We start from the raw sequence: 10,316 nt of genomic DNA on the forward strand, positions 1-10,316 counted from the left end.
TTAACTTTGACCTAAGTTTGACTTACGGGTGTTTTGGGTATTTTGATTAGTATTTTGAGTTTAAGTGATTGTGATTATATAGGTGGTTGGTTGTAACATCACGATGGCGAGGTACTTCTAAATAAGCATAAAGGAAAAAGTTTTATTTGATCGCGAAAATTGGGAATGTCATAACAGGGTCGGCCTCAAGCACATGTCGGGTGTGCAACCACACATGGTCCGTGTCGTTTAGGGACCTAAATTTATATATATATATATATATATATATATATATATATGAATGATCAATGTAGAACTACTTTAAACTTACAGTAACATAGAAGTACACTTATGACCCTTAATTTATTATTTGAATGATCTAGATTAAAAGATGTTATTATTAATAAAAAAAAATTATAATGTATAAATAAAAAATTATATTTATGAATCCACTTTTTAGTTTTCGCACAAGACCCTAAAATCAATAACAACAACAACAGGTATCTAATTGAAACAAAATCATATTAACAAATTTCAAGAAAACAATATAAATGTAATTATTGTATTATATATTTTTTTGAGTATATATTTAAAAAAATAAGGCAAGCAACCACCCCCAACACCAACTCTTCTTTTCTAGCCACTCAATAGCCACATATCAAAAATATCCAATTGACCACACATTACATATTTACATTACATGACCGATGAAACAAAAATCTCTTTAGCTTTATCTTATTTTGCCTAGACAAAAACCCATAGCGATTAGCAAATAGTCATATGACTCGAACCATGGCTTTGGTTGGGCTGGAGGTAAGCTCCGAGCTGAGTGGCTCGACCAGTCTAGCTCTCATGACTGAAACTAGCCATGGCATCGTGACTCGTTCTAAACTCGTTATCAACACCCAATCCATACACAAAGAGATGAGTCGTAGAGTTGTGCTAAGACTGATTACTAGTGGGCTAGCTTCGGCTTCTTTTGTTCAGATTGCAGATGTGAAAGTGAAACCTATCAAGGTTGGCCCACCTCCTGGTGTATCCACTGAACTATGTGAATCTCTGGCCACGTCATCTTATTCATATTCTCTTTTCCCCATTTGCTTCATAGGTAAGTAGTCATAGTTCAAGCACACTTGCAGATATAGGACGTTTGTTCTGAATAAGTGGTGTATACAAAACATGTGTTTCTTTTCTTTTGTCTTAATATATATCCATAAGTCACTATTTTATCCTATTGTTTAAAACTTTTGCAAACAGACAAATATATGTTTATTTCTAAATTATTATAAATTAAAATCATGTGTAAGTTTGATAAAACGTAATTATATTATCTAAATATAATTATATTTGATCGTAGTATGGTTAGAAACCCAAAAATAGTTTAAAATCAATGACATTCAATTAAATCAAATACGCATGTAAATTTTCCCTAATCCTTTGTTCCAGATTATAAAGATTAAACAAAAAGATGTGAGGTTTTCAGAAAATGAAACTAAAGTAGACATTGCATGGAAAAAATAACAATGTACTTTTGGATTGATATTAAGTAATTTGATTAAAAATATTGATTGGAGCCAGAATCGTGGATATGAGATTATTTTATTAGTCAATGTAAAAATCATTTAGTATTTTATATGGATAAATAAAAAAAAAATCAATGGAATTCAGTATATTGGTAATATTTTGTTTTGAAATAAATTACGAAGAACTAATCGTTAGTTCTGTAATTTATGACGATTAAAAAAGTGTAATTAGTTTTGAGATCAGACGATATTTAGGGTATCAGGTTCAATGGAAATGTTTTGACGATTAAAACCTCTAGGTCGTTAAAAAATAACTATCAAATATTTTGTAAAAACGTGTTACAAAAAACCAAAATTTCAAGTCTCTGTCATCAAATTGAACTAAAATTGATCATTGTTAGTGTTTTCAAACTCCATCCTGATTTCATTGACAATTGATTGTGTGTTGTCATCATCATTACTCTGTAATAACATCATAATGAGACTTCAAATATGCAAATATGCAGAAAAATGAGAATAGCAAACATACCACTTTGAACTACATCAACTTATATCCCCTTTGAGCTCCTGCAATTATATAAAACCATTAAAATCCAAAAAAGCATTTGTCAAAACATAATTTAAAAATAACTGGTAAAAAGGGTACCAAAATGATATTGTGGAGTTTATTCCTCAATCTCTCCCCTTCAGAAAGTTGACCTGCTTCCAGCAATCGGTCCTCTAATTTTGAAACAATCCGTTTTTGGTCCTCGTATTTTCTTCTTATCTCTAATGAAGATAAATCCACAATCTATTTGGAAAAATAGTAATCAGTCACAGTTTTTTTTGAAAGTTAACTATATACTTAACAGTTAACACACAACAAAGATAACAGTAAATTACATATTTGATCCATGAGTAATGCTGATCTTTTGCAAATTTGGTCTTAAAAACTTTTCTCTTGCAAATTTGTCGCCAAAAATACAGTGTTTTTTCTTGGTAAAGTGACAAAAAAATGTTACAATTACCTCAAATAAGGACCAAAATATAAAGAGAAAACATTTTGGGACCAAAATTGAAAAAATCAGTTATACTCAGGGACCAAAAATGTAATCTACTCTAAAGATAATGAAAATGTACCTTAAGTTTTTCATTTGCAGCTGCTAACTGATGTTCAAGCACAGATATTTGCTCTGTTTGAGCACAACACTTCTATAAAAAGAAGAGACAATATGTTAAACGGAATTATTAGAAATTAATAGGCTAGTGAAAAGACAAAACTAACCTCCAAAACGACTGAATTCAAGCTCAAACTCTCGTAATCTGACACCTGGTGTTTCCGGTCTACCCTAAGTTGCTTTATTTCATCTATGAGGATGTCAACCACTTTTACAGCAGTTTCTTTTTGTTTGACTGCATCATCTCGTGAATCCTGTAATGTAATGTATTAACCAGAGGGTCAAATTGGGAACAAAGGGGAAAAAGATTGAGATGAAAGACTTACATTTACAGAAGTGAACTCCTGTTTCATGAAGAGGTAACGTTCCTTTCCAAGATTGCAGCTTTCTCTTTTGCAACTTGATTGTTTGCATCAATGGCAGTTTTCAGTTGATCTTGAAGTTTGATATTGTACTTTTGCAAGCCTTTGTTGTACTCATGCAAAATCTTGTTCATGTCTCTTTCAGTTTTCACCTAAAAAGGACAATCTGAAATCAGAAATATGTTTTGTACGTAGTTTTATTTCAATGATTTTAGATTCTTTAATTTATATCACCTCCTCTTCAGCAGTTGATGCATTCTGTTTAGCCTGTAGAAGCTCTTCCTTTAAAGAATCTTGATTCTTTTCTAAAGTCATCCTAGCTTCTTTTTCTTTATTGTGAAAATCAATGGCATTCTAGTAATTATACAAAAGATGTAAGGTAAAATAAAACATAAAGAGAAGGTAATGAGATAACATTACAGAGAGTTGTGAGATGAGATCATAAGGCTTATTAGCTTTTGTGACTCTTCATTTGCCAAATTCTCTTTCAAAGAGGATGAGTTGTTTTCCAATTTGGAAATAGTTGAATTCAACTCTTCTTCCTTGATTTTCATTGCAGCCTCTGTAAACAGATAAAAAGAAAGTTGATATTAATATGAAGTTATTTTTTATATACTGAAGTGACTTTAGTTTTACCTGCTTCCACACATTTCTTTTCTGAAAGATCCAGCATTGTGTGCAAGTTATCCTTTTCCTCAACAAGGTTGTCTAGACCCTTTTGGAACCATTTTAACAAAAAAAGACCTTTGAACCGAACTTTTTCCCTTTAAACTTCTCATTCAGTAGCACATTGACCTCCTCCTTTGTAAACTCAATACTTTCACACTCAGAAACCTCAGTTTATGATGGCGTTACTACAGCAACATTCGTTTGGTTGTTCAAAGGGGCAAGAGCTTGTCTTCCTCGACTTGCAGTGGTTGAGCCCATGATCTTATCAGTCACGATTTTCCTATGTTTATCATAAGGAACATCATAACCAGGTCGATTTTTCTGCAATTACATCGTCAGCTCACATTAGTAACTGAAATGATAAACCCTAAATGAGACTTGTGAACAGAAAACGTGAATAACTCAAAAGCATTGTGCGAAGAAAAGTTCTAGATCAAATGTAACCATTCTAACCAGGTCTGTCAATCGAGTCGTGGGTTGGTGGAATGCGGGTCAAAAACTCAAAATATACCAACTCAAACACAACCCATTTAATTATACAGGTCACGGGTTGGCCGGTTTGGAACATAAACTCATATATGACCTGTCAACCCATTTATTTATACGGGTTCACAGGTTGGCGGGTTTATGGGTCAGATTTGGGTTCGTATGTTTGTAAATCAGATTCCATAATTAAAATTGATAATTAAACATGAATAAATTTTTGATGCAAACATATCCGAATTTTTGAAACTTAAGTCTTAAACATCCAAATGAAAATTATAAACATTCATGGAAACATGTTCAAACAAAAACATTAATACAAACATAGATAAATTCAATCGCAGGCGTCGACGTCGTTCGATAATGATTCAATTGTTCATGTCGTCGTTTTTGTAGGATATTTACATTATTTAGGGCAAACACCAAACGCGTTGCAATGCAAATCAGCAGATGGTTACCCACGGGTCAAATGGTCAATGATACTGGGTATCATATCCTAGTATAAAGTATAAAATGTATAGTGTATAATACTTGATACTTTTAAAAAATATATAATTTTTTTATTAAAATTCTAAACGGGTTGGCAGGTCAACCCGTATATTTTTTGAGAAACACATATATGACCTGTTTAATAAACGGATTGACGGGTTGATGGGTTGAAAAATTCAACCCAAACCCGTTTGTAGGGTTAAATGCACTAAATAGCATCCTACTTTTATTTCTTTATGTTTTGAAAGATCTACCAATGTCATTTAATTAGAAACTAGGTGTGAGACCCATGTATTACATAGGTTAATTTTAAAAAAAGAAAAAGTTAAATACAAATGTCAAAATATTTGAGAACTTTGAGTTTATAAGAAAATAAGAAAAATAATAAATTATTATAATGAGAATGTTTTTTATTTTTTAAATTTAAACAAACAATTTAAATAAATAAAAGAAATTAATAAGCTTTAATTTTTGGGATTTTGAAATTAAAATGTAAGTTCATTAATGGAATTGATATCCATTTATTACTACATTTATTACAATTATTACATTAAAATATTATATGAAATTTAATAAAATAGAAAAACTCATAAAATGACATGTGGAAAAAGAATTAATTCAAAATAACTACAAAATGACATTTGGCAAATTGAATGAAAGTGTGACAAGTGGCAAAAAAAAACTTTCATTTATTAGGTAGGATGTAATTTTAGTTGTAGGTTTTTTAAAGTATTATGTACTAATTACAATGCTCTAATTGGTTACATTTTCTAAAATACAATGCTATAAAACAACTATAAAACTTGTGATATAATACATTTTGTAGGCAGCAGGAAGCAATAACTAAGTACATATTTTTTTATTTTGAGCAGAAAAATTATTTTACCCTGGTCAAGATTTAAAATGAAATCTGGATACAAATGATCCATGCTAACACATATGGAATCACAAGGGATTAGAAACAAAGAGTTGTATTTGAATACGAAATATGTCATTTTTATATTCTATTTATAGAGAAATAAAATTATGAAATTTTGATTTACTCTTTTTTTAATTTTTATAGATTAAGATAATCTATCAATTTAAAACCACATATTTCTTTCTTTCAATTTCATTCCATTCTTTATACTTTCTCTTCCTTTTTAAATCTCATTCCATTTTACTCTATTCTCTCTACATTCTAATTCAAAATTTTGAAATAGATGTCGTTCCTAGCCAGTTATATCTCCAAAATGCTCCGAAATCGAAGAAGTGGCGTTGGCTCGAGCATACATGGAGAATTTCGATAATAGGCACATGAGTCAACATAGATTGTCATATTTTTGGCAATCAGTTCTAGATCATTTTAAGCAGCAACTTGGAGGGTTCAGATCATTCAACCCATCAATTTTTTTTTTCAAAATGGAAAGATATACATGGGAAAGTGAAAGAGTTTAATGTTATTTTCACCCAGAAATACTTGTGAATTTGGAGTTTCCGACGAAGAAATTTTAAACACAACAAAAAATGAGTATTGCGAACACTTTAATAAAAGACTTTGGACACAAGACGACATGAAATATTTTAAAAAATTATAGGTCTTTTTTTAGAATTTAAGGATTTCTTTTAGTTTTCATTTATCGTTTGTAGTATGGTTTTTTTAGTTATTTCCTTTGGATGTAATTTATGTTATTGTAGTGTTGTTTTAGTGTGGTTTTTTAATTAAATGTTACTATTAATATTGTTTTATATATACTTTTTTGGTTTTAAAGATTAAAAATTTATAAAAATGTTATGTTGTATTTAATTTTGTATTTCCTATTTTAATTTAGTTAAAAATAATGATGTGGCAAATGGGTGGAATAAGTTGGAAAATTATTATTTTCATGTGGTGTGGATTGAAAAAAATAAAAGAATAAAAAAGTGATATAAAGTTGAGATGACACTAAATTGAATGAGTTGAATTGTTCCACTCCTACCAACTTAACTTAAGTTTTACACTTTTACCTTTTACTCCATTTTGATGTAATGAAAAATTATTCCATTTTGATGTGAAAAAATAGAGGCCATGGTAGAACACATTTTTACTAATCAAATTATATTAGATTAAAGTACATTATTTTGTCCATCCTCACAAAGAAAAAGGCCATGGTAGAACACATTTTCTTTTACATTTTTGCTCGATAAGTTTGCTCAAAAATTGCACTTTTGGTTCCAAATAGTTTCTTCTTGCAAATTTGGAAAGCATGCACTCAATTTTATAGTTTAATGAGACTTCATGAGGAGACTTGATAGAAATTTGAACTTTAATAACTCATATGTATTCATTATAATCCATACTAAGCTTGATTCGTACAAATGCAAAATAAGATTTTGAGTCTCTCTAGTTTTTTCAATATCACTTTTTTGTATCGTTGAATCATGTGCTTCTTGTTAAATTAAGTGAAAATAAATGCATATCAAATATTTTTTTTCCAACCCGATATAAACAAGTCCTTAAACCAACATATCCTATTAAAACAAAACATTGTTCCAAAACCATTAATAATAAAAATCCTAACCATCTTCGCTCACTTGCTTGAAATTAATTAGAGTATAATAATGTAATTTATTTTTGCTTGTCTGCATCATCTCTTGAACCCTATGATAACACCATAAAAAATGTCAAAATGCAAAAAACGAGTTTCGTGTTTCAGCCAATTTAAATGTAATGATGTTATGATCAACAAATAAATACTGCTTTTGAAACAATCATGTAGGTTTCATGACAGTGAAAGTAAAAAAAATGGAGACAAAAGACTTAGGGGCTGTTTGAAACCGTCTGACCGGTCTGAGTCAGCGATATCAGCTGACTCGGTCAGACATGAATATGTTTGATGTGGGCTGATTCGGTCAGCATGTCTGGCTCAATTGGCTGAGTTGGTCAGCTTCCAAAACCCATCTGACTGGCAAAAAGGACTTCACTACCCCTGATCTATTATTCTCCTTCGTGACCTAAAAGAAAAACGGCAGCGACATCTGTTCACGTCGGCATCCCAATCGCCGATCTGTTCTTCCCAATCGCCGATATGTTCTTCCCCTTACGTCCGTCCACACAGGTTCGTTCTTGCCCTCATCTGTTCAAATCAAATTCGATTTTGACTTTATTTAGTCAAAACTCCATCTTCTTGGCCGATGATTGAGCCCCTTATTGTTGCTAATTGAATTAATGGGCTGGTCCCCTCTAAATACTTGAATGATAATGCTTTAATTGAATTAATGTTAGGTTACAGCCCCCCTTATCATGAATCGTCCCTATATGTGTATATGTTCTTCAAATATTCAAATAAAAAAACCATTGTACTTGGTATGTTATGTAATCAGAATTTTTTTTCTTTGTATAATCTATTAAATCTGAAATTGTGTGTAATGTATGTATGTACTTGGTATGTTGTGTATGAATAATCTATGAAATCTGAAATTGTGTGTAATGTATGTAATAGATTATGAAATCAGAATTTTTTTTTCTTTGTATAAGCTATTAAATCTGATTTTTTTGCTTGTATAAGTTATGAAATCAGATTTTTTTTGTATGATGTTATGTTCTAATGTTATGAAATCTCAAATTGTATATGTATAAGCTATGAAATCAGAATTTTTTTTCCATGTATAAGCTATGTAATTGGTAGAAAATTGTTGACTTTGATTTAGCTATTACTATTTAGGATTATGTTGATCTCATTGGTAGAAAATTGTTTTATGTTTAGATATTTATGTTAGCTTGTTATTTATGTTTTAGGATGTTGGTTTGGAACGAAAGTGAGGACAAAACTTTTCTTGATGCATGTATCCATGAATTAACCACTAATGGTCGTGAGGGTTCTGGGCTTAAGGCTAGTTCATGGAAGATAGTACGCGAAAAATTGATGAACGAACACGGTAAAGAGGTTGATCAAAAGCAAATGAGAAACCACTTTGACTACTACAAATCAAAGTATGTTGTTTGGGTGAAACTGAAAAACAAAACCGACAATATATATGACCCTATAAAAAATAAATTTAACCTCACTGATGAACAATGGAAGGAAGAGGGGAAGGTAATATTTTTATAACAAATACTATTATAATTATTTTTATAAAAAATACTAATATTTTTAAAAATTGTAAACAGTTGAACAAGTTCGTGTTGTTATTGAAAACTAAACCCCTGCAGTTTCCTGATCTTTGCACCCAACTATTTGAAGGGTCGACCTCAACCGACTTTCAAAGTTGGGGGCCATCATCTACACTCCCTCGTCCTGTAGAGGAGTTTAGTGCCCATGATTTTGATGATGATGTTCCAATGGAAACCTCAACACAACACGTAGGTGCAAGTGAAGAATCTTCTGGGCGTTCAAAAAATACGGAAGTTGGTGGAAACAAAAAAGTTGGTGGAAAAAAAAGAGATGCAAGGGCATTAGAAGTTGAAGAGGAGATTGTCAAATTTGCAAGGTCGTTAGTGGAAAAAAATGAAAGAATTGAAAAAGGTGAAATGGACAAGGATGTTGATGCGTGTATGGAGAAATTAAACAAAATGGAATGGGGAGAAGAAGATGAAAGACACAAAACCGCTCTTTTGCTATTTGGTGAAAGTGCCGATGTTAGGAAAGTTTGGTTACGACTTTCGCATACTAGTTGTGAGTCGTGGGTGATGGGTGCGGGTAGGAAGTATGGTTACCTTTGATGATGTTTACTATGTTTTTGTTGCATGACTTTTTGTTATTTGCATGACTTTTGGATCCTATGTTTGATGACTTTTTTGGATGTTACTTTGGATGATGTGTAATAGTTTTTTTTTTGTTATGTGACTTTTGTTACTTTGGATGATATTTGGATATTGAATATGACTTTTGTTATTTACTAGTTTTTTGTTATATGACGTTTGTTATATGACTTTTGTTACTTTAACATGTTACCTAATTGTTTGTAACAGGTCAAGTATGGTTTCTGATGGTGAAGTTGTAGCTTTTCTTTTACTTGTGTTTTATTGGTTGAGGTCAAACCGGCGCAGGCTAATCAGAATTCATAGAATTAGAGATAACAATTCAAGCGGGTATGCGTATACGCAAGATTTGATGTATGGAGACCCTACACAATGTTTCGATATGATGCGTCTTACACAAGAGGCATTTGCTTTATTATGCAACCACTTTACCCAAAAAAATTGGTTGCAAGCTAGTAGGACAATAAGCATTGAAGAGAAGATAGCTATATTCTTACATGTTATAGGACATAACGAACGTTTTTGCGCCGTTAAGGGAAGATTTCATCACTCCACACAAACGATTCATCAATGTTTTCATGAGGTCCTAACAGCAGTGATGTGTTTTGCAAAAGAAATTATAGTACCAACAACTCCTAATCCAACAAGACATAACTCGGAACGGCATAGACGGTTAAAAAATATTTTTTCCGGAGCAATAGGTGCATTAGATGGAACTCTTGTACATGCGGTTGTACCCGTTGATCAACAAACTCGTTATAGAGGAAGAGGAAAAGGAGAATGTTTTCAAAATGTAATAGGAATTTGTGATTTTGATATGATATTCACCTTTGTTTGGGCTGGATGGGAGGGTATAGCACATGATTCAAGAGTTTTGAAAGAAGTTGCATTCAATTCGACTTCTGGATTTCCATTTCCTCCACCAGGTTTGTAA

At 31.5% G+C, this 10,316-nt stretch overlaps 1 protein-coding gene across 5 annotated transcripts; it reads right to left on the reverse strand.

Moving 5' to 3' along the window:
* Positions 1-511: 511 nt before the first annotated feature.
* LOC145125880 (kinesin-like protein KIN-14H) lies at positions 512-4,161 on the reverse strand. Of its 5 annotated transcripts, none has more exons than XM_079061288.1 (9): positions 4,144-4,161; positions 3,658-4,011; positions 3,442-3,583; positions 3,256-3,375; positions 2,986-3,173; positions 2,767-2,913; positions 2,622-2,693; positions 2,149-2,292; positions 512-2,069 (listed from the first exon to the last, which is right to left on the reverse strand). In XM_079061288.1, the coding sequence occupies exons 5-9, from the start codon at positions 3,010-3,012 to the stop codon at positions 2,046-2,048; spliced, it is 414 nt and encodes a 137-aa protein (XP_078917414.1). In that variant the 5' UTR covers positions 3,013-3,173; positions 3,256-3,375; positions 3,442-3,583; positions 3,658-4,011; positions 4,144-4,161; the 3' UTR covers positions 512-2,045. The 5 variants fall into 5 exon arrangements, with proteins under 5 accessions (XP_078917414.1, XP_078917416.1, XP_078917415.1 ...); XM_079061290.1 differs by lacking the exon at positions 4,144-4,161 and having other exon boundaries at positions 512-1,964; positions 2,032-2,069; positions 3,658-4,128; XM_079061289.1 differs by lacking the exon at positions 4,144-4,161 and having other exon boundaries at positions 3,256-3,350; positions 3,658-4,128.
* Between the last annotated feature and the right edge of the window lie 6,155 nt (positions 4,162-10,316).

Source organism: Lactuca virosa, chromosome 7 (genome assembly GCF_052849685.1).
Source record: "Lactuca virosa cultivar CGN04683 chromosome 7, Lactuca_virosa_CGN04683_v6, whole genome shotgun sequence".
Classification (NCBI taxonomy): domain Eukaryota; kingdom Viridiplantae; phylum Streptophyta; class Magnoliopsida; order Asterales; family Asteraceae; genus Lactuca; species Lactuca virosa.

Excerpts from the sequence above, each read along its gene's own strand:
- LOC145125880 (XM_079061288.1), bottom strand. The coding sequence starts at position 3,012 with ATGAAACAGGAGTTCACTTCTGTAAAT. Across the intron at positions 2,293-2,621 it reads CTGCAAATGAAAAACTTAAG|ATTGTGGATTTATCTTCATT; the intron begins GTACATTTTCAT and ends TTTTCCAAATAG. Across the intron at positions 2,070-2,148 it reads AACTCCACAATATCATTTTG|GAGCTCAAAGGGGATATAAG; the intron begins GTACCCTTTTTA and ends ATATAATTGCAG.